Source organism: Chelon labrosus (assembly GCF_963514085.1).
Source record: "Chelon labrosus genome assembly, chromosome: 4".
Lineage (NCBI taxonomy): Eukaryota > Metazoa > Chordata > Actinopteri > Mugiliformes > Mugilidae > Chelon > Chelon labrosus.
In genome coordinates, this window is record NC_140340.1 from 31,203,822 (window position 1) to 31,229,263 (window position 25,442).

Below are 25,442 nucleotides of genomic sequence, written 5' to 3' on the forward strand. Positions count from 1 at the left end.
GGTTTTGAAAACATTCCAACCATAGCAAGTGGAAGATTGGTGGTGCATCTCAAGCTGTAATGTGGTTGCTGGTGGAGTAGCCACATTATGGTCCTTTTCATCTTTAATTTTGCAAATTATCCAGAAAGAAGAAGCTGTGACACACATGTTAATGCGGTCATGCACCAGAGTGGTGCAATGTTGGCCCTTGTTTTGGCATCAGCTTGGGTTTCGACATACTCTACACACCATTCGATTGTATAGAACTGCCTTCCCAGATTGTTACGTGTGACCACGTCAGATTTGGTTGTCATGTAACAATCTTCATTGGTTGCTGTGGTAACAACCTAGATCTGTGTCTGTGTGTGTTAGCAATGTCTTGTCACAGTGAAGGAGAATCATAGTGAAACAGACATTGGTGACAGAAGAGAATGATGTGCTGTATTTGTTCGAGCAGTGATTGTGGTGAGTTAATGGCACTCTAAATGGCAGAGTTACTGGTTTATGTTTTATTTTTTGATGCACAGAAAGTGGCCAGATTGAAACCTATTTGGTTTGGTTTGGTGTGTTTGCCTGTGTTAGAGTGGCTTGTTTGAAATTCCTCCAGGTGTGGAAGCTGTCCATCAGACCAACTACTGGTTCAGGATCCCTTTATTGCAGGCTCCAAATGCTCCAGATTGTTTGTGGGGTGAAAGCAAACAGACCAACCTCAAGATATTTCAGCAGATTACTCAGGTGATACAACAACTGATGCTTAGCTGGCAAGTCAGTGCCAGAAATCTGAAAATGTGAAGGTATGTGCTGTTTTAGATTACTATAGGTGTTGAAGAGACCGTATATGCTGGAGATACTGAACACAAACAACAGTGTTGATAGGAAATGGCCTTGGAGTTGGTGCGCTGCGGCTTGTGGAAGAAAAAAACAGCAGTAGTTGCAGCATTCATTAATTATTATGACTTACCATATTTGCCTCTTTTTTATTTTGCTCTTTTTGCAGTAATACTTATAGTTGGAATTATATTGTTGTATTCCACAGGATGTAGGGGAAATGGATGAGGGACGAGAGGGGTCAAGGGGTGGATGAAATGGGGTCGAAGGATTGTTACAAAGTTCCTTATAAAAGTTCTTCACAAACATAAATCAGATGAGAGTAGCACCCCTGGACCTAGTGGTTCACAATATGAAACTTCTGCGTGTAAGCAAGGTGAGGTATATCGAAAACAGACAAAACTTTAATCTTGACAAAAAGTGGTACAGAAGCTCCATTCAAAAACATGCAACAAACAACGAGATTTCAACAACAAACTGACAATGAGGCATCATGCTCTCCACACCACACAGCTGCCTCCAATGGCTTTAGAATGAGGCTTTTCAAACAGCAATCCTGATGAAGACAACAGCTTGATTGGTGGCACTTGGACACCGGATGATGTTTGGAGATGAAGGCGCATCAGGGGAGGAACCAGAAAGGATCCTGAAGTTATCCAGGCCAGATAACTTATTCATACACAGAAATGCTCTGGGCCGTAACAAGGATGATGATGGGGGAACCCAGGGAGTGGGACTTCTCCCAGGTTCCTGTAATGAAAGGTGGAAGCAGAAGAAAGGACAAGAGAGGGATGAGGATGGTAGGGGTTGAGAACTGTGATGGACAAAAAAGGAGATAGTTAAGACACACCTTTATAGGTAAGCGCGGGGAGTAGAGTTATATGGGGCACGATCTTGTTCCTGAACTTGACTTACCTTAACTTCTGATGCTGATCACGGTTTCAAGTGCTGATATGTCAAGAATGGCCTGATCAAAAGCCAGTGCACTGTCCCATAATACAACTAGATCACCAGCAGTTGGACATTCAGTTGTGTTATGCAGGTGGCTTATTATGTAACCTTGAACCTCAGGCCATAGCTGCAAACTTGCTTTCCAGGGGATTCAGTCGGCCAAGGTACTCCCTCCTTAACCCATTCAGACCGGATCACGCATCTGTGCGTGTTTACCTTTAAGACCGGATCACGCATCTATGCGTAGTTACCATTAAGGCCGGCAAACGCGTCTGTGTCATTTTGAGCGTTGTCGTATTTTTCGAGGCACATGGCCAATTATATGCACTGTGATTGGCTGAAATATTCTTGGGGTGAGTGACAGAGATGCTTAGGGATTTTTTTAAAACTCATGTGACTAATAAAACGCTTTGTGATTGGTCGAAATAAGCCTACACGTGGAGTATGTTTTGGTCGAAATTTTTAAACACCGTGCTAGCGATCCGTCATGGCTGACTCAAGTGAAGGAAGTGATATTGACGAAGTAATTGAAAAAATAGATCTTTACTGATTTTCAAAATTTGGTGTTGTTTGGTGTTTATTGATTTTTTAAAAAAATGCATTTGAAGATTATGCCTAGCAAGTCAGTCAAGTTGAAAGCCAAAGAAGTAAGCTGTCAAAATGCTTTTTATCTCATGTTTTTATCTGCTACAGAGCCTGAGAAATTAAGGTTTTAGTAAGCGTTGACATATTTTGAAAAACCTCAGGTTTTGAGAGGGGGTTTACAGAAGAGTATTTAGGCATAAAAAGGCCTTTTTTAGCAGGCATTTTAGGCCTAAATGGGTTAACAACTACGACTCCGAGATTGTTTTTCAGTGCTTCCACAGTCTCCCCTTTTATCGTTCTCTCTGTCTATCCTGTAATGTTTCAGCTATTTCAAGGCCTTAATATCATAATGACAGTCATATAGTATTCAATGAACCAAAGCTGACTCTCATTTTAACATTTTCAGTGGCCATTAACAGTTTACACTGCACTTGTGCAACCCAATATGTCTTACTCACTTAGATAAAAAGCACTAACTAGTATTTCAGTCCTCCCGAGTCTCCATCATTACTGGCGGAAGTGGTTACAACAGTTGTATAGTGACAGAGGCATGGAAAGACTGACCAAACAAAGTAAGCAAAGCATTGTAGGCAGAGTTTAAATTTGCAGAGAATGCCCATCAACACAGTAAATTGTGCGTGCACTGTCGATACACGGTTAACACTGATGCTGACTCAAGTGACTTCACAAGATTCCCTCTGGAGACACACAAAGCTTTATAAAATCTTTTCACAAATGCAGTAGTAGCAGTGATAGAAACAACTGGAAACTGACATTGTTGATTGCGGGGGCAACACCAAGGTAGACTCTGTTGTGGCTCCCACTGCATAACAGTAATCGAAATCCATCCACTCAGCTGAGTTTTTTGTTTTGTTTTTGCATTTTAAGTAGAAAACCCACTGGCAGGCTTACCTGCCAATTCTGCTTCTTTCATTTGAACTTATTTACATTTGCTCCATTTCTGTGGAGCATGTCATATTGAGTAAACTTAAACAATCTTGTGACAAATAAATGAATGTGAGAGCATAAAAGTAAATTCTGTCAGACTCCCTTATGTATGCTTTTCCTCGGGAACTGTGAAGCTGGATTTCTTTCTTGGTTAATAAGGGATTAACTCACATGGAGTTGCAGTTGGATCCAGTTTAGTCATCTCAAATATTCCAATTTGCTGTATCAACTGGTATTACTGGCTGAATCTGTGCTTTGGCTTCAGGTTAGCTTTTGCAATCACAGTATTTGCATTTTTATGTGTCTGAGATCTACAAGCAGATCATCCAAGGACTTAGTTCAGATCTTCCTCCTCCACTACGACGTGTTTCTCATAAATTATGTTTATTGTCCTTATCAAAGGTTGATAAGAAACTAATCAATGGTAAGACATGATATGACATTAACATGCACTTCATTATCTTTCATTTAATGAATGAAGCTTTCAATGGCAGTCCCTTTACAGAAAGAGAGGAGAGAAGGGAGCTATGCAACCTAATTAAAAGTTTCAAGTTGGAGGCATGCTGATTGTAAATGACTTGAGATGATGCTAGTGGGCTTACTGTTGATCTCAAGCTGTTCAAGCAGTTAATAAAAAAAAAAACGATGTGGCGAACCAAATTGGTTACAGATTGCAATTAATGCACTCTGTGAGCCGGGCCGTGCAAAAACTACCCTGTCTCGTTAGCAAGCATCGCCTGCTGGGGTCAGCCTACAGGAAAGCACCCACTTTTATTTGTTTTTCATCCTTTTTTCATAAGCCATTATTAACAGCAAACCAAGCGATAAGGAATCACGTGCAAACGAATAAAAAAACAAAACAAAAGCTGTGCCTCTTGAGGACAGTGTAACTGTTGCTATGGCAACCCATCCTCACACACTAAAATAGGGGAGATTTTATTATGAAAGACAGTCCTCTTTATCTTCACCCTCTGTCCTTTATTCCTCCCTCTTTGAGGTGATCAAAGGTGTGACAGGTAGCTAAAGCGTGGCAGTAAAATGGACAGATACAGGCAGAGAGGAGGACAAAAGAGGAGGGGCTGGAGTTTTCAAAGGGGAGAGGCCATGTTTAAAAAGAGATGTGAAACTTTAAAGGATAAACTTCTGAGAGAATTTGTTAAATCACTTTGCCAGCAATGACTACTGTTATTCCCCTTTTTGTGGCACAGAAGGTTGTGATACAGGGTGCATTCAAGGCGATGGAGTGCATGGTGTAGATAAAATTAGCCTTGCGGTGCATCGTGGGTTTATTTCGGATGCTTCCTCCCACGCCAATGACAGACTTCCTCCCCTGTTCCTCACTTGAAACCATACGTAGGCAGAAGTGGGTTACACGCAGGAACCAGAGAGCTCCTGAGGGATGACACAGGAAAAAGCAACACATCACAGTGACAAGGAAAGAAGCTTAAACACAAGGTACGCTGGCTCAGTTATTTTAGACCTCGAAATAAGCACTGTGATATGGTAAGATTTGAATCAGAATAATTTAAACGTAGAAATCCCACCAGTACATATTCTCTTAGTGGGATATCTTGGTCTTAGTCTTAGACAGATGCTTTATTTATCGTGTGAAAAATTAAGTTATCACCTTTGCACTGAGTGGGAATTGAACCCGGGTCCACTGGTAAGCTTATCATTACCAGGGACGTGCCTCACCTGACATCATGAAAAGTAATGATGATAAATGATGATAAAATCAGTTATGCTATTGATAAAATAAATCATACTATTTGTCCACTGGTCTGTGATATAAATGCAATTTCTGTACATTTTCACAGTTTGCACAGTGGCGAGGTGGTTAGCACTGATGCCTCACAGTGAGAAGGTCCCGGGTTCGAATCCATGGGCCGACAGGGCATGTTCTCCCTGTGTCTGCGTGGGTTCTCTCCGGGTACTCCAGCTTCCTCCCACCGTCCAAAGACATGCTGGTTAGGTTCATTGGTGATTCTAAATTGGCCGTAGGTGTGCGTGTGCGTGTGAACGGTTGTCTGTCTCTCTGTGTTAGCCCTGCGATAGACTGGAGACCTGTCCAGGGTGGACTCTCGCCCGATGACAGCTGGGATAGGCTCCAGCAGACCCCCACGATCTTTAACAGGAATAAGCGGGTACAGAAGATGAATGAATGAATGAACTGTGGAACTGCGACGGCAAAAGCGTTCTCTCTTATTCTTTCTCTTAACTGGTATAGATATGACATTGTTCTTTTGGCCAGATATGTTCCTATATGTGTGTAAAGAACGCTCATTTGAGATATGAAACAGAAACAGTTAGTGTGGAAGCAGCCAATTGAATGGTGAATTTAAGCTATTCCATTGGGTTCATAATTGTAAATCTGTGCCTCACCAGCCACAAACCTCACCGCACATCACTGATCACTGCACTGGCTCCGTCACCAGCTCCGTCAACACTGTCTCAAAGCAAAGGAGGAGCTTCTGTTTGCAACAGTGTGTGAAACTCAGCAAAAAAGAAAAAGAACGGCTCGCAACTGCAACTCAGTTCCCGTAGTTCGTTTTAAAGAGCTGCTCATTAGATTCGGTTTGTTTGCTAACGTCACATCCCTAATTCACAGTCATATGTACTTGTACTTGTAGTTAGTGATCACTATGCTGCAAAGGTATTTTGTAAGCAGGATAATTTGTGTCATGGACAGACAGTTCAGTATGTGCACGACACAAGTAGTATCCTCTGTGTGAGAAAATCAAATACACATGAAACTGCTAGACCTGCTTATGACTCTGGGCAAACAAATAAACTAGCTGACATATCAAAGAATTCTTGTATCTCCTTGGGTGGAAATTTAAGATTCTTTGTGATGTTTATTCATATTGTTCATCAATAAGGATAATAACAGAGATTCTTGTTTTCTCCAATACTTTTTTACATGGTTATGTCAGTCGTACCCATGGGGCTTTGTCTGCGATGGTTCTCAGTCATCCAGGTCATGATATATCCAAACATTTTAAAGAAAGGCAACTGGACTTGAGTTTCTTGAATATGTTTTGCCACATAGCAAAATCACATAGCAAGATAGTTCCCTAAATCCCTGTCTCTCAACCATTGTTTAGACATCGAACCTATAATAACCAATAATACAATCATTTGGTCAAAACTGCTTTTAAATGCCTGCTGGCATAAATGATCTGGTGCTTGATAATTTGTGTTGTTAGTGTTCTGTTCAATTTTGTACATATTCTCATTTTGAATTGTGTGTACTTGTATAAGAAGGGCCAGCATTAGAGACTAGCTGAGGCTGTAGATGCTGTGGTTTGTGATGTGGCATTGGTGGCATGCTATATGCACTGCTCAATAAAAGATAATATAATAATATTATACACTGCTCCATATGCTGTAGAACATACCATATCACCACTTGCAATGTAGTAAACTATAAAGAGAATGTATCTTGAAATGGAAAAGGACTGTTGAAGTACCTGAAATTTACATAAGTACAAAATTACCATAGTGATATGTGATGAGATGCTTCCAGTGATGCACTCCAAATAATCCTAATCTTGTAGGCTGCTTAAACTGCCCATTCTTGTAACTCAGCAGAAAATGCACACACTGCACGCCGAAATGGAATCACATTCTCATGCTGCGCTTGGCTGTGTAAATTCATTCTCACATCATACTGTATCGTCTTCAGGGCTCAGCGTGAAGTGGCTAACCATACAGAGGAGAGGAGGCTTCAGCCTGGCCTTTAGCTGACCTGACACTTCCACTGCTTACCAACACCACCTTCTCCTCACTCTGGGGCCCTGATTCTACTCTACCAGCTCGCTTCTCAGCGTCCCCTGATCGATCCACACCTGAATCTCCCCTTGCTGTGCTCCCCTTCCTCCCTATTCCCCTTCCCAGCCTTGGTGACTCTACCCTGAGGTACTTAGGCCATGGCTGTGCCTAGCGTCCACGAGTTTCACTGGCAGAGCCTGGCCCGTTTGCCCACCGGCCGCGTCTACCACACTCTGTGTGAGGTGGGGGGCCAGATGTACATGCTGGGTGGCTGCGATGCTGCTGGGAGGCCTTGCCCAACCCTTGAACTCTACTCTCCTGAGGTATGAAATAAATTGCAACTGGATACTGGAGCAGGTGCTTCATTGTTTGTTGTGAGTCGCAATAGACAGTACCAGCAAAGTGCTAATTTGACGAAATACATTGTTATAGTGTATTCATGTGATCAATAATGCATTTAATGCTCTGAAAGGGTAAATCAATCTAGAAAATCAAACATAAAATCCTGTGCATATCAACAGCGAAATGTTACCTGGCTGTGCAAACTAAATAAAATAAATAAGAGTAGAAATTTAACCTGAAAGCGAACTTATTTAAATGAATAATACACCAGCTGTGAACCAAAAGCACTGAAGAGCTACACCAAATAAGAATATGTTTAACCTTAATAAAACATCCTTTTTGTCCTGTATGCTATGAATTGTATGTCACAGATGAGCTGCAGACTCTGACCTGTGTGATATTCTGACAACTCAACCTTCTACTACCCGTTCACAGGGCGACCGGTGGATAAGCCTGGCCCCCATGCCCACCCCTCGTGCTGGTGCAGCCGTGGCAGTGCTTGGGAAGCAGATCCTGGTGGTGGGAGGAGTGGGAGAGGACCAGAGCCCTCTAAAGGTGGTGGAGATGTACAACACAGATGAAGGGAGGTGGAGGAAGAGGAGCGCTCTGCGGGAAGCACTGATGGGTGTGTCAATCACTGTAAAAGGTACGGATTATCATATAGTGACAATCAACATTTGTCAGTGCTGTAAAAAAAAGTACCTCAGGATTTATCAGTTGTCTTTGCACACTAATACTGTAATGAAAAACAGACCTCTGAAAATTAGTTGTGTGGGCTGAATTTCATTATATGTAATTTGTTACTGATTATACCATATATATTTAACGAACAGCAAGGCAGTGTATTACTAAACTAATAGTATTATTCATCACTAAATGAAAGAACAGTTTTCATTTTTTTCTACAATTTTGCTATTATATTTTTTCACATATATGTTCATGTGAAAACAAGATGTGCATTCAGTGGAAGTTGCTGGCTTTTTAGCATATTTGTACAAACATTTTCATCCTTTTTGAAACCAGTTAAATAAAATGGTTTGATACCTTTAAACAATGAGATAATTTACTATAGTACAATTTAAATAATTGAAAAAATAATTAAGAAAATCGATTTCACATGAACAAAGTAAGTACAATCTTAAACTTATCACTCCTCTAAATCCATAAAATTAGAATCAGGCTTCCAGATTACACCACTTTTTTGCTTTGACATTGTGTACTGTCATGTCTAGAGCTGTCCAATGTCAAGCCATACCAGCAAATTCAGCGTGCAAACTGTTTGATTCAAAAGGTAGTTTCCTGTAGCTAACTGTTGTGTCAAAGTGTATAAGTCTATTAGATTGCACTGATTAAACCTGCATGGGAGGTGTGCCAGGAAGTAGCAACCAGTTGATGATAGGGGTCCAGTTCCTACACAGCTGGTATGTACTGGACCAAATTACAATGCAGGTTTGTAAGTTACTTAAATTCCTGAGCTGTTGATTGAAATATTTGTCTTCTGGTGCTCTGCATCAGGAAACAAAAGATTGCACTATTGCTAGTTAATATTATGCTTAAGCAATATTAAGACTTTGGTCTAGTGCAGGGGTGTCAAACATACTGCCCACCGGTCAAAATAGGCCTGCCAGAAGGTCCAGTCGCAGAATGAATTTGCAAAGTGAAAAATTTACATAGATGACATCAATGGCAACGTTTCAGTAAAATTGGCATCTATGTCTAATTTGTCCACTAAGGGTGAACTTGAAATATTTCCCCCATATAAAGTGTTTTGATAGATCATAGTTAGTTCATTAAATGGCCTGATCGAATTGTGCTGTGTGTGGCCCCTGAACCAAAATGAGTTTGACACTCCTGGTGTAATGAGTCCGAAGTTGAGATCTTGAGTTCCAGCCGACTGTGTCTTTGTGAGATGCAGAGAAGGTGAACAAATGGTACCTGGATGTATGGTTCCTATCATGAATCATGGAGGAGGAGGAGCTGTGGGGATCTTTGCAGGTGACAGTGTTGACAATTAATTCAGAATTGAAGACACCACTTAACCAGCGTGGCTATCACAACTTTCTACAGTGACACTCCATCCCATCTGGTTTGTGCTTACAGTGCATCCAGAAAGTATTCACAGCGCTTCACTTTTTCCACATTTTGTTACGTTACAGCCTTATCCCAAAATGAATTAAAAAAAAATTCCCCAAAATTCTAAACACAACACCCCATAATGACAACATGAAAAAAAAATTCTCTTTGAGAATTTTGCAAATTTATTACATTCACAGCATTCAAGTGTGCCAAGCTTATGGCATCACATTCAAAAAGACTTGAGGCTGTAACTGCTGTCAAAGGTGCATCAACAAAGCATTGAGCAAAGGCTGTGAATACTTATGTACATGTGATTTCTTCGTTTTTTATTTTTGATAAATTTGCAAATAATAAATCTCATAAAAACTTTTTTTCATGTTGTTGTTATGGGGTGTTGTGTGCAGAATTTTAAGGAAAAAAATTAATCCATTTTGGAATAAGGCTGTAACATAACAAAATGTGGAAAAAGTGAAACGGTGTGAATACTTTCTGGATGCACTATAATGGGACCATCATTCTCAGAAAGACAAGATCAACAATGTGATGCAGACTTATATTATATACAGTAGCTTGGCCTACACAGTAAGCACATGTTTGAAGTTACAGTTGTTGTCACAGAAAAGGTGGCTGCTACCAACATTTAAAACACATTTTTCTTCGTAGGTTTTGTTTGTTTATTATATAAATGTATGTAATTTTATATTTAAGATGTTTTTAGTTTTGTTCTTCAATTGACAGTCGTACAGATTATTTAAATGATGATGCATGCTTCAGATCATGAGCCATTCCCTGGATTCTTAATACTTTTCCCTCCTCCTCATTCTGGTACAGGTTGATCTTAGATGAATAAGACCAAGGATTACTGTTCAATAACTGGTGTTAAAATGTGGCAAAGTCTAATCAGGTCTTTTTATTGTTGAGGCTTTTACATAGTTTTTTGCATCTTCTGTTGGTGAAGTCTTCTCTTAAATGATGAAATGTCTACCTCCTGTGACATGTTCTTCACTTGCAGTTGTGAAGGTTTTTTTTCTTTATAATGGAAAAGATCCTGCTCAAACGTATTTGATACTAATTATCCTGCTACCCTCTGATGGATTTGTTTTGTTTGTGCATCTTAAAGACGCATGTGAAACATGCCCTTTAAGCTCATTTGAAATTGAATCAATCAGGAATCAATTCCAGACATGTTACATGGTTGAACTGATTAAATAAATTGGAGTGCATTACTTATACTTTTGGAAGTATGTAAAATATGTAAGTGTGCCAGTTGTGGAGTCTAAACTTTAAAATGCCCCAAGAAAACAAATTTGCACAAATGCAAATTTCATGGTTAACTTTCATTGACACAAATTTATCTGACTTTTTTTGTACCTGGAAGGGATATTTTAACAAGTTTGTAATACTGTTAAAAAGCTGCTCAGAAAGCTCCCTGCTTAGTTCATACCTCAGTTCACAATGACCGTAAATCTAAATAACTTATCCAATAAAGATCTGTTTGTCCATTTCTGCTTGTTTTTTTTTCTGCTTGCTTTCTTCTTTCGGAATTTTTGGCAGTTTTGATGCTGCAAAGCATATCAGTGCAAATCAGGGTACTGACTTCCCAAATTACGGTTTGGGCTGATATTATAATAACAGAACACGAGCGTATAATCACTTAGGGAAGAAAAAAAAAAACACCATTGAAAGGTATTCCCCTAAACATTGACAACTTTAGTTTAAATTGTTCTCCTCACTTTATACACAACTATAACAAGGTAATCAGAGGACTGCACTCCACTGTGAACTTCAGATAAACACTTTGTTCCATAAAGTCTGGTACGTTTTCCTGTCTGATATCAATGGAGCAATTTTTGGGCTCTGATTTATCCTCATTTTGCAGTCAGTATAAACTGTCTTTTCAGAGAGCTACTTCTGTGCCTCAGATGAGTTTGAGTTCAGCGGAGCATCTGTCAGTGTCTGCTGGAACATAGATAGATGCTGCATACACAGACTTATTGGTTGTATAAAGGCTTCATCGTGCTGCTCTCTCCATCTCCCTGACCAGTCTTCGATCCTTGGCCCTTTACTCGCGGTTTCATTTTTAAACCCATCCTCAGCAGCCGAAAAAGAGACAAATAGGCTGACAAAATGATCAATAGAGCCAAATTAAAACAAATATGGCATTTTAGAATGGATAGTCAGTCAGTGAATTGACTAAGCAATGCTATTTTATTGACATTTGTAGGATCATTATTTCCAGATATTAGATAATGAACTGCAGGTAATGAGCTATTATTTTCCTCCGAATGAATATAAAGTATTTTGGAAACTTTTTCCCCCTTTGTTGTTTATGGTAGTAATACATGGGCATTGAATTTAGAATTTGAAGTAAGTGGATTTTTATTGAAACACTTAAACAATGAAATAAAAAACATAACGAAATTGTGCACTGTTTCCCTGCAGCTCTTCTCCTCCATCATTCTTATGCGTAATGCTGCATTTTCTCTTGTTTCAACACTTCCATTCTTATGCTAGAGGTGTCATGCCAAAGTGCCAGACATGGACTGTAGCATTGTTATTCTGCTGCTGAACTCCCTGTCCTTCCTGTGTCTGTCAAGAACTTCTCACCCAGCAGATTTTTTAGCGCTTCATAAACTAAAAGTGGGATCAGCTGGACTGACATAAATGGTGGCCTCGCTTTTCGAATCAGCTATTATAACATGCCTGAAAATTCTGTCTGTGTCTGTGTGTAGATGGTCGGGCTCTGGCTTTAGGTGGGATGGGTGCTGACCTGCTCCCTCGTAACATCCTGCAGCAGTACGACCTTCGAAAGGACGTGTGGGCACTACTTCCTCCCATGCCGACGCCACGCTACGATGCCAACACCCATCTGCTGGGCAGCAAACTCTATGTGGCAGGTACTCACAGATCAGGCTGATTGTACTCATTGTACAACCAGCCTGTACATTTTTCACTATTTTTTAGGTAACATTATAATAATAGATTGTGATATTTTTACTTAAAGGTGGCCGTCAGTGTAAACGTCCGGTGAAAGCCTTCGAGGTGTATGACACAGAGACACGCTCTTGGACTACACTACCCATTATGCCGTGTAAACGTTCATATGGGGGTGTGATATGGGATCCAGCGGGGAGGCTATGTCTGCTAGGAGGACTGAGGCAGGGTGGAGGACACCAGAGCTCCAAGTTCACCAAGAACGTCAACATTTTTGACACCAACCAAGGTACAGCAACAGAACCCTGTGTTGCTTTCTCCTTGTTTATTTTATTCATCTTTACCTGCATATATAATAGGTCACATCACCCAGGGGCTCCTCTGGTGTCTCCTCTCATACACATGCACACACAGGACACCTTGTGTCAAAGCTTTGTGAAAAAATCTCTAAACTTAAATTTAAATTCTAACTTTCAGAAGATGCCAAATATGTCACCAATAATCACACTGAAAACAATCTCGTTGGAACTGCAGATACCGAAAAATGTCACGTTGAGCTTGAATATTTTACTCATTTTAAGCAGTATGTGACTTCAATTAGGAGCTGGAATGAAGACAAATTGTCAAGATGGGCGCAGACACTGGGAGGACTTTAAACGCATATATACATAATATTGCTTTACTTTCAGCTCTCTATCCAAACTTCTAAATGTGTGGATTTATTGACTCATTAAAGTTTCCTTTCTCATACGGCTGAAAATTCATTTGCTGCCACCACTCCACTATAACTATGTAGGCACAGCCAATTAAACAAAAAGGTTCTTCTTCTCTTGTATGTCTTGTCATATTGTAAAAATGACAATTTGTAATATTAGGGGGAAATATTTCACAACAAGCAATAATTCATAGAAAGTCCACCCAGCACTTCTGTAATGCACGTTGCCAGCAGCACTCAGTGAGCACAGGTTATGGTTTGGCCTTTGTAGAAACCTGTCAGCCTCACTGTGATAAAAAGACTGTGAAGGCTGCACACAGTGATTTTAACTTTAAGATAAGATAAGATAAGGCTTTATTCATCCCCGTGGGGAAATTAGGGTGTTACAGCGGCAGGAAACAACAGTGCAAGATGCAAAAAAGATACAAAAAAAAATAGAATAAGGCAGACAAATATGTTATGTACAAAAAATATTTACATATTGCATCAGGTTTACAGTGGGTAATCATAAGTTGAAACAACCAACTTGTGTAGATTGAGGGCTGAGGTGGTGTTTGCTAAGAAGTACTTCCTCCTCCTTAGTCCCTGTTAAAGGAGCATGAGCTAAACAAGTAAGATACTCAACATTAAAGGGTGAACCCTACACACTATACCATAGACTGTAAATAAAGATGGTGGAATAGCTCCTCTAAAGTGAAGCCAATGCAAGTAGAGCTCCCCCTGGTGACTGGCTGCAGTATTAGGTCATAAGCTCCTCCATGTTGCTCCATTTGGACCAAACTAAAACACTAAAGTACACTGCAAATAATTAGTTTTCAAGGACAGTTTCTGTCATTGTATGTAATATAATATAATGCTTAATATAATCCTGATGGACACTCAAGTCCATTTTTCTGATAAGTTTCATTTTAGTTAGTGACAACTACCAGTTGCCATGCCAGCCACTCCGTGAAGTGGTTCCATAGGACTGTAAGAGTAGGGGAAAAAAACTAATAATAAACGCAGTGTATAATCCAACACTTCTTTGTAACTGGTAGAGCAGAGCACAGTATTAATTAAACGAAAATGCAAGTGAGTCTGGCGGACGTGTGGGCGAGTCATCAATAACGCAGCTCTGCGTGGTACCATACCGTGCAGACTATGGCTCCAAACTCGCAAGATGGCGTCCACTGCATCCCGGGGAAACTAGCATCAGTTTGGCAATGCAAGGAAGTCATCCATATTTTTATACAGTCTATGCGCAATACAGGAGTTGAAAAGCACAGCTGCAAATGAGGACAATGTCTCATAAACTAAATCTAAAGTTTTCTTAAACGATATCGTACATAGTGTCTAAAATTCTCACTTAACTGATGCAGAGTATTTTGTGTGACAGTCTCTCATGTGCGTTGTTGTTGCCCTCCATGTTGTTGATGAATTAAACAGTATACAAATAGGGACATAACCTCCATGAACCTGAGTGTGGTGGTGTTGGCCATCTTAGCTCTGTCGATGTTGGAAAAGTAAATTTTATGAGCTTTGTAAGTTTCTCATGGTCAGCCATGTTGATTGTTGACATTTGGCATCGTGAATCATATGTACTCAATGGTTGAAGTAGCGACTCAAAGATTAATTCGCTTTAAGTGTTTTTCTGTGCTTTAAGCCTTTTGCTGCTAAGCTAAACCTCCTGACTTAGCTGAACCACACTGAGCTTAACATAAATATATCAAGATTGATCTTGATCTTTTCAAATCACGTTACTTCTGCAATACTTTTACATTTAGGAAATACGGATCTAGCAAGTCTGTGAGGGAGAAATGAAAACCATGATTTCGTTTTTTGTTATTTTGTATTCTTCTTTATCACTGACTGCATCCATCTTCATTTTGACTGTGCTTTCATATAAAACAGTCTTTAACACCAGCCCTGCCGTGAAGAGGTTCTTTTTCCTCAAAGAGCTTCTCTCCTCTCTTAATTCTGTGCACATTCTGTGTCCCACAATGCAGCAAGATGATTTATCCTTCTATCCAGCAAAGACTCCCCAGAGTAACAGGTGAACAAATTGAGGAGGGACAGGAAGGAGAAATGGGACAGCAAAAAATCAATAAGTCATTTTAGACAGCTGGATATGTGGTCACATTTCGGGATCGGCCGAATGAAAGCCAAATAAAGCAGAACACGGGGTTGATAATATTAATGTATGATAATGCAGAGAAAGTTTGCCTTGTGTGTGAGAGATAGAGGAAGAGAGACGGAAAGAAAACGCCTTCCAGCACTCGCAAGCACACATACTCACACATGTGGGGGAAGCCAGTCATGCTCCTTTCTCCAATCTAATTTTGGTGGAGATGAGATGGGAGATGAGCTGCTGAGGGAGGGGTGGGGATGAGGAGCGCTTTAAATTACAAGATCCAGAAACAGATTGCTTTATTATCCATCTGCAATATCCATCCACACAAACACACAGTCATGCAATCTGCTGTCACACAGTCATATTCTATTACTGTTCCATTCCATATCGCCAGTATTAAGATGCACGCCTGTTAGCGAATGTTGGATTGTAGGCAAGATGCAACAAGTGCACAGAAAACACAAAGAACAGAGTTGTGAAAAGAAAATGACCAGAGAATGGCACATTTGGGCTTTGCTAAAGAAATATTTCCTCCATTTCCTGTACTCGTATATATTGCCACACAGATGTTTATGAGTTTTTTTTTTTTAAATCCAAGATTTTATTCTTTCCATGGTGTGAACAACACAAAACAATTCTACTCAAGTTGTAGAGGAGGCAGAAAACTCAGACAGATATCTCAAAACCGGGATGAACGAAACTGCGCAGCGTTTGCCCATTTCCACCACAGCAACTTTTCAAGGGATCCAGAAACTATTTTAGGAACTCAGGAACATATCTTGAAATTTGACCTGAGAAATCATGGTCTGAATTTGAGTGGTGAAACACAAGCTGTTTCACCACAGCTGTTTATATATTTGACAGTGACCTTATGCTGTATGATAAATAGTGGTGTACTTAAACGAGTAGTGGAAAGATAAAAAAAAAAAAAATAACAACACACTAAATTGTAAAATTAAAACATCATGAGTAATTTCTGGCTCGAGTGCTCTGTCACACAATAATGACAGTTTTTAATGTCTCAAATCAAACTAATGTCTTCACCTTTCTTCAGATGCAGCGAAATCATTGTATCATTGACTGTATAAATGCAACTTTTAGTTTTAAGTCAATGTTGATCATTTACAAAGGGGTATATCCATCTACAGTTATTTCCATTGCATAAAAAGTAATTTATAGTCCTCACATCAGCCAACAAAATAGTTTTATCCATGAGCTGTTACGACCGCAAGCCACCATGTGAGCAACTGACTGATCCCAATTTCTAATCAACATGTGCAATTTTAAAAATATGTGCAATATCACCTGCAGTATCCAACATATTGAATACATTTAATTTATTACCTCGTATTGATTACTTGTCACAATCTGCTATGTGTGACCTAAGTGCACAATTCTGTAGTGTAGCTGACTGTACAATGACAATAAAGGCAAACTTCTGTCATGCCGACTCCCACCAATTAAACGGCAATACAGATCTAAATTTAAAAATAGTCTGAAACACACGTGCATTTTGACACAATCATATAGACATGTCACTATGCATAATTTCTCAAACTTTACGAAGCAAAGACAGATCTATTTCCATGTATGTTTATACATACAAGAGCTTGTGTTTGCATGAGGTGGAATTTGTCTTGGTCTAGGCACAAGTTTATAATAGTTTATAACTATAGAATTTCAGTATTTACAATAGGAACAATTGAACCTCCTGGGTTAATGGATGATACAAGGCACTAGATAACCAAAATGTTCAATGTTCAGATCTTATAAGCTAGCCGGATGAATTCAGGTTCTCATCAACAGAATAGAAAACATCCATGGTGGTGTCATAAAAATTGATCATGTATAAAACAGGTATAGTTACAGTTTATCATTATAAATCATCCAGTTTTTGCTGCTAGCTTGACAGACAACAGAAACTTTCGCTTTATGTAAGAGTATATTGCATGTTTTTCCTACACTTTATCTAAACTGGGTACCTCATGGCTTTTCTTCTCCATTGTGGTAATGTGTCAGTGGAGAATCACTACATTACCCATCAGTCAAGAATCACGACTAAACCAATTCACCTTGATGGTGTACAATCTGTTTTAGCATTAACTTCATTATTTAACACAAACCAGAACATTCTGTCTGTGACATTCATTCATTCATTCATTCATTCATTCATTCATTCATCTTCTGTAACCGCTTGTCCTATGGAGGGTCGTTGGGGGGCTGGAGCCTATCCCAGCAGTCATTGGGCGATAGGCGGGGTACACCCTGAGAGAAACCACGCAGTCACGGAAAAATCATTCTAATTCAGTTGCTGTTCTGTAACAAGTCCTCAGCTACAATAATTCATCCCTCTGCTGCTGCTGCATCTGACAAAGCAACACTCACAACTCAGCAACAACCACAAACGGTGCTGTCCCCATGAGGCCAACAAATAAACTCTCGTATTGTATATTTGATTCATGTCCTGCTTGAGATAGTCAAAAAGAAATAAAACATAACAAAGTTGATAGAATGAAGCAGAAATGAGAACGGCGCAAAAGCCCTGTGCCTTCTCGGGTCAGTATGTAATTACTAAAAATGCCATAACATCATGCATTCTGTCCAGAGGGGTGATCTCTGTGATCAGTGGTGTCTGAGATTTCACACGTGACTGACATGATTCATCAAAGAGCGAAAACCATTCACCATCCTTTTCTAGTTTTAATCATGAGGGACAATTACAGATGAGAGCTGCGGCTGAAATTACCACCACAGACGCTACAAAACCCAGTCTTCAGAGAATCGCCTCATCTCTTTCCTTCTATTGTCTCCCTCTCTCCCTCTCTGTATTCCCTCTCTCTGTATTTTCTCTTTGTCTCTGGCTCTTTATTCTCCTCTGTTGTCTCCCACCAGAGTGAAATAATGCATGCTGGTGTTTTCCTTACATTCTACAAAGAAAAACTTGCAGTGAACACTTGTGTAATCTACACAAAGCAAATGGGAACGAGGCCTGCATTTGCATCTCAGTCTTAGAGGATGGAAGCGTAAGTGTGATGTGTTGACACAGCTGTAATTTAAAGACAAAAATCCAGCTCATAACTCCGTAAGCACTGTTTAATAATAGCTCAAACCTTTAGCATTCTTTGTGGATGGATGCACAGGATGTTTTTGTATCAAAGTCCAACGATTATCAGATGACCCACTGCAGCGACAAAAGATATTCTAATTTTCTGGTGTCTTTACACTTCAAATCTAACTAAGGTGAAATATCTTAAATAATGCCAAAATTTGCTTGTTTTTTGTCTTCCAAGATAGTTCTTCCCACTCTGCAGTTTTTGGGTTAGAGCTTTTGACTCGCTTTAAGAGTTTTGTTTACTAATTATCCTAATAAGCTATTATAACTACAATAAGATTTTCTTAGTATATTTTGCATATTAAGAAAATCATTCTTAAATCTTTCCTTTGTGTCAAGACAAATGTACTTGATTTAAATGTTTAAATGTTTTTTTATGTTGCCTAACATAAAATCATAAATGATTTTCCTACGTTATAAGGTGATAATTCAAAATACAGTATTTCCTTTCTATTAATACAAATGTACTTGTTTTTAGTCTAAAAAGGCTAGTTTTGAGATATCTGTGGGTTCTTTGAGGCTACGTAAAAGAACCCACAGATCTTGGCAAGTCATATGTCCCTGTTTCACTGGCCGATAATTGTGTTTATTTCAGGTAATATATCCATACTTGTGATCCTTTTTTTCTTATTTATTTTACACTTTTTTACTCTTACACAGCTTATTAGCAGTGTATTGAGGACAACTGAAGACCTAGTGCGGTGGTGGTGGTGGTTCGAGCTAAATGCAGTATGCAGTAACAGTATGCTAAGAGACTCATGCTGGTGCTTGAACTGTGTCATGTATCTTACGTTAGAAAACATTTAAACACTAAACACAAAGTACCCCTGAAGCTCATGGAAGTCGAACATGCTAATAAACATCTGCCATGCCGTTATGAATGACAAATTTCACAACCGCAAAAAAATAAAATTCAAATTATTTTAGGAAGATTAGAAGAGCACTCTGTTATTAGGTTTGTTTCGGGGTAGCCATTCTGATTTGTCTCTGGTATTGAGTCTTATTCACCAGCCTCAGCTGACAAGAAATAAGTGTGACTCATGACCAGTCTCACTTGGGAGGCACAGAGTGCAAGAATCTAGCTTTAAGCATCTTGAACTTGGGTTTCTGAATTCATTGCAATTTCAAACTACCCAAGCTTACATCTAAAACTGTTTTACTACATTTAAAGGTCTCATATATACAGTACCTTATTTTAACGAGTCTCACATGTCAAATCCCAGCTCAAAATACTGTATAGACTCTTGATTCTGCCACGCCTGGATAACCCCGGGTCTGTTTCAGTGCCTGAGCTTTAAATGCAAATGTGCTGGATCTGCCGATACTGGGGCAGCAGAGATCATATACGGCTGGTCATGAAAAGAGAAAAAAAGAGTTCAATTTCACACATGTGAACCAGCAGTGTTCTGTACTTATCCCCTCATGACATCCTGAGGGGCTGCAAACCTGAGTGATTAGAAAGATTAAAGAAGAATATCTGTGAAGTTTCACCTTAACAGCGTGACGCAACCTGATTTTCAAATCGGGTAAGATTTTAATACTCCTGTAGTCTAAGCCCAGCTTAAAGGGAGATAGAATGTCTGTACCAAATTCAAATGCAATGGCAATCCAAACGGTGAAATATTGGAGTCTGGATCAAAGGGGTGACCAAGCACCAGATGGTCTTTAGTTTAAATTTAGCCACAGTATTTTCTAATTGGAGGTTTACACTTCACTACATTACATTGGGGTGCACAAGAGTGAACACAAATACAAGTACACATATACACAAATACAAGAGAATACTTCAGATGAGAAGAAAACTAACCAGAGTGGACGGCCAGCTGTGATCTCTCCTCTGTTTTCTTCGGTTTAACTGAACTAGGCTGGAAAGGGAGACACAGCTCTTTATTACACATTGCTGCAACACAAAGGAAGACTCACCATCTGGCTTCGTATCTCAGTTTCATTGTCTCAACATTGTTGTCTCTTCCTCTTGTGTAAGAAAGCGTCTGAGACTACATCAAATAGAAAGGGCGAAATGGCAAAAAGAGAAAGAGGGAGGAAAGAAAGGACAATAACAACAAGGCAAAGGCAGAAACAATTATGGAGAAAAACACGAAAGCATGAGAGGATTGTGGGGATAAGATGAGAAAGATAAAGAGTAAGACTATCTTTTTCTCTTTGTTCCGTCTCTATCTTTCTAATTCTCTCTTGTTGTCCCCTGCTCCCTAATAAAGTCATCTTTCTTCATTTAGCAAGATTTATGCCTGCCTGGGTTTCCTTTAGATAAACAAGACTGGGCTACAACAAAGCCTGAAAATGTAAAGAAAACTTCTGCAGAACCTGCTGTGGAAAGTAAAACATTCAGCGGCTATGTTCTCATTTACGACTGCTTCACTTTCTCCTTCAACCACAATCAAGAGGTTCGTAGGAAACACTGTCAGTAACACTGCAGCGATGTAATGGGTTGGTGGCTGTTAAGGGAGCGCACATGGTTTTATTAGCCACTGCAGCTAGTTAGTCAGGATATCTGTGAAGTTACAGTGTAGTACAAAAGGAGAAATTCAATGCAATGACAGTTAATACGTTAAGTTAAGAGCAAATACCGTGTTGTTCAATTTAGAGGTAACACAATTGCTCTAAGGGGATATCAGTTTAAAGTGCACAGTGTGAAAGACTATTCATAGCCACAAACAAAGCCACCCACATTATATCACTGTGCTGCCTACATTTCTGCCACATATCAGAAACAGGGAATCTGATGTGTAAAGCATGCTGATCAACACTTGGGTTTTGGGTTGTTTTTAGAGCCATTTGAATTGATCTTCAGTAATTTCCCAGTTCGGTTGAGTTCGTTCTTGATGTTCAAGCAGGCTGACAACAACAGCATTTCCACATTCTCCCCATCCTAGTAGTAGTCTGACTTTCCTGTTCCATGGATTTTTCTCTGTCAGTGCTCTGAGTGTGTTACAACCTTTGTGCGTCCTTGCCAGGTGTGCGTCTGTGCTGTGCATGTCCTGGCTGTAGCTGTCTTGCGGGTGACCTGTTTGTGCAGGTCACACTCTGAAAACTCAGCGGCATCCTGTCCGGCTGAAGGTGGATTACCACGCCGCTGGACTTCACCTCCTATTACTTTACAAGCTCACACATTTGCTCGCTGCAGCTGATCTTTTGTTATCCTTCTTCCTCAGGCGCCTGGCTGAGGTCGGAGGAGACGGTGGCCATGAAAACGAAGAGAGCCGACTTTGCTGCTGCCTTTCTGCGTGGCCGCATGGTGGTGGCAGGAGGGCTAGGTAACACTTGTTTAAAGACATTTCACTAGATATATTTGGTACACCTTGGCTTCTATAGCCTGGCTGGATTGGATTTCATTATGGGACGTTTTTCAACCAATGCCTCTGCATTCTGTTGGATACTCCTTCAACCGGAGACACTTTGTTGTAAACAGATTCAATTCCATGGTACTTAACTGATGTGAAAGACTACGACGTTGTTGCTCATCACCACATAAAGCCCGCCCAAACATTTTTATTGGTCCATCAGATCTTTACATGATCAGTTCCCAGCAGAGCAACTCCAGATCAACTTCTCACCACAAACGTTGTGTGAGCGGGGGGATGTTTGGGGCTGGCTAGTTTACATGTTCTTCTACATTCTTTAGGTCATGAGCCATCAGCTCTGGACACAGCGGAGGCCTTTCATCCTCAGAGGAAGAAATGGGAGAGGCTGGCACCCATGACTTTCCCCAGATGCTCCACCTCTTCCATCGTCATCAGAGACCGCCTCCTGGTGGTGGGAGGGGTCAACCAGGTACGCCAGGCCTCAATATACAGTTAGTGTAAAGGTTGCACAGAGCTGAATTACAGTCATTTCGCAGCCAAAGGACCAAGACATCTATTAGCAGATTCAGATCAATACATGTAAAAGTTTTTCCATATAAGTGTTTTCTGCATTATTTCTTTAGTACTGTATTTATCTTATGTTGATGAATAATTCGAGACTGGAAAAGTAGACCACTCATTTAGCATTTTAAGCCCAGTTTGTGTTTTTCAAAAGGAACACTTCAGTTTAAATTAATCCCATTTCTGAATTGACTTATTACCCCTAAAATAGCTTCAGATCCTAAAGAGGACCTGTTTTTCTTTTATTTCTGCTCTGTCGTGTGTATGACGTTCGTTCGAAAACAACTAGTGTTACTTTTCTATTTTTATACCAGCCTACATCAACTCATGAGATGTTAGCTTTTCTGAACTCTACAGCAGGTGAAAACAGCAACAGCTGTGCCTCAGCTAAGGAGCTAGGTTCTATTCTTGTAAACAGCAACAACAGATAAATAGCTTCTCCGTCAGAGCCGCGCAAATGTAATTTTAAATGTGTTATGACTGGAGATCATAACACATTCGGGTTGTGATTTGTGAGACTTTGATTTGCACGATTCTGTAAACCCACATCAACGGTGGGAGGGTATTGGACTTTACGCTAGCTAGCAGCCTGAGTGTGAGGGAGAGCTGCTGAGGCAAGGAGAGATGACGAGGACATGTGACCACAACTGCACAGAAAATAAAGAAAACCCAGGTAAGAGTGAGGGAGTGACAGGGAGACGGCTGAGTATATGAGATAGAGAGGGAGCGCTCGGTGATGTTAGCTTTGTAGCATTGTGTAGCAGAAGGCCTCACTGTTCTCTGTTCATGAGACTGACATTAATCAGTTCAATTTCTCTTACCCTGGTTTGTAAACTTCTGGCTCAACCTGCTGTTCACCTACATGTTATCTAGCATGTTACCTAGTTACGTAAAGCTAGATTCAGATTACTTGTACATGTTAACTGATTGAAGTTTTACATCCCTTTGAAAGTATCCCAACCAGGACACCTAATATAACATCATTTTTGCCCAGGTTCTTTTGCTTTAGTCACCTAATTCATGGTTAGTGATAAAATACTGTTGCTGTGGTGGTTATTTCCTATACGATTCAGATTCAGGTTTATTTGTCATGTGCAGAGTTAACACAGGTTTAACAGTGCAATCAAATCTTGTGGACGAGAGACCTGGTCAGCTCAGCCATAAGTGGCTCAAAAGTAAGAGCACAACGTTATAATTACAAAGTTTACAGCGCATTTACAGAACGTGATAAACGTGATGGTAAATGTGGCCAAGTGGCAGTCCTATTTTACATTGTAGTGTAATTAAAATATGATGCAAAGGTTCAAAACAGGGTTTGAAGTGTTTTCATCTCTTTAATGTGTCAGTGTTACATCCAGTATATCAATATTTCCATAGGTAAGTGTCTGAAGCCTCTATTCCTTCCTCTTTCAGGTTCCCAGCTCTGCCCACGAGATCCTCTATATCAAAGAAGAAGAATATCTGTAGCCTGTAGTGGCTGACTAGATCCAGATGTATGCAGCACATCAGTGACTCCACTTTCTCCTTTCTGAAGAGCCCTCCTGATTTAGACTGTAGTGCAATACTTAGGAAGCCTTGAAAACAATGAGAAAGATAGGTGCAAGTCTGGCTATCTCATGTAATGTGACGGAACACTGCCCCCTGCTGGGCTTGCCTGACACTGAGACCCACATGTTAGCACACATACTGTACTGTATGCCCACCGGAGGAGCTGGCTCTTTCTTTTTACCGAGTTGTTCCTCGACACTTTAAAGTATGTAATACTTCTGTATTGTACGTTGTAGTGCATACTGGGAGAAGGAACTATTTTGTAGCTATCATGTCCAGGGCTGTAGACAGATAATATATGGAAAACCTACATTTGCATTTCATGTTTGGTTTTGTGTCTTATTTTCTTTGCTTGCAAACAACTCAGCATCTGTAGATGTAGAGTGAATTAAACACAAGTTTTTTAACTTAGTTTGACACGACTGCAATAATTAGATATTATTTAATAGGGTTTAGGAAAGAAAACTCTTTAATGTTGCGTTAGTCAATTGTTCTGTTATAGAATTTGCACTAAAGCAACTGGGGTTTATGCCATTGACATTTTTTTCTAGTGGTGATGTGTAGTTGTAATTAAGAATACTGTAACATCTGTCACTCTGCTGTAACAGTTCACATTTGTGCTAATGCTCATTAATATGATGTAACAGATTACAGTGTATTGAATGATAATCACTAGACTGCTGTTGTAAGAAAAAGGATGAATTCTGTTTGACCCACTCACATGCTGATTGTACACATTTTATCCATGCAGATTTATGTCTTCTTTTGTGCAACACGTGCTGTGCAGTAATAGTCATCCCTTAATATTTCTCTCAGGCTGTGATCTAATCAACAGATTGATTTCTCTCTAAATATCTTGCTGAGTGGTGTCATGTTTGCTATTCTTGTAGCTGATGCTCTCTTTGGCTCAGGCTGGCATGAAACAGATGAATAACTTGTAGACTTTTTCTTTTAAATAGTTGTGCTGATAATTCATCTGCAACGTTTCATTCTACAACATGCTCTTTCACCCATTCATGTCATGTATTATTGAGGACATGAAAAGTCATATTCAGTGAAATAAACTGAACCTCTAGTTTGTATTGCCTTTGTTTTCCACAAGATGGCAGTGGTTACACATACTATTTCAGTGTTAATTAATATACATTATATTAATATACTGTATATGCAGTGTATATGTGTTGTCTAAGTCAGTAGATAGATAATTAGAAATGAAAATCCTTGCATTTAAACCTTGTACTCTCTAAGCACTATTTTAGGAACACCTGAGGTACGTAGTGCAATCCAATATAACACATCTGCCATACGTTTCGTCAACCCCATTTTGCAAGAAAAATAAATGCGGGAGCAAATTATTAGGAAGTATTAGAATCACTATTACAAGATAAAAAAACACACAGTACAATACAATAATACCATGATATGGAAAGACGGGAAGAATAATCAAGATTGTTATATTCAAAAACAAGCTGAAAGATTCCTCCAAGTACAGCACAATATACCATGACCTGGATGACTAAGAAGAACCTTCACAGACAATTCAAAGTTGTGTATTTATTTAAACACAGGCCAAAGCCAGGCCATAAATGGCTAAGTTTACTGGCAAAAATAGCTAGAAATGGTTTTTGTCTTGTTAACAGCAGGACCTGCAAGAATAAT

General features: G+C 39.7%; 1 protein-coding gene across 1 annotated transcript; it reads left to right on the top strand.

The window, feature by feature from the left end:
• Positions 1-6,568: 6,568 nt before the first annotated feature.
• klhdc8a (kelch domain containing 8A) lies at positions 6,569-23,702 on the top strand (the record flags this gene model as incomplete). The annotated part of the gene is made up of 7 exons (XM_084543796.1): positions 6,569-7,385; positions 7,840-8,050; positions 12,213-12,377; positions 12,485-12,703; positions 21,525-21,626; positions 21,995-22,143; positions 23,649-23,702. The coding sequence occupies exons 1-7, from the start codon at positions 7,221-7,223 to the stop codon at positions 23,700-23,702; spliced, it is 1,065 nt and encodes a 354-aa protein (XP_084399922.1). The 5' UTR covers positions 6,569-7,220.
• Positions 23,703-25,442: the final 1,740 nt, after the last annotated feature.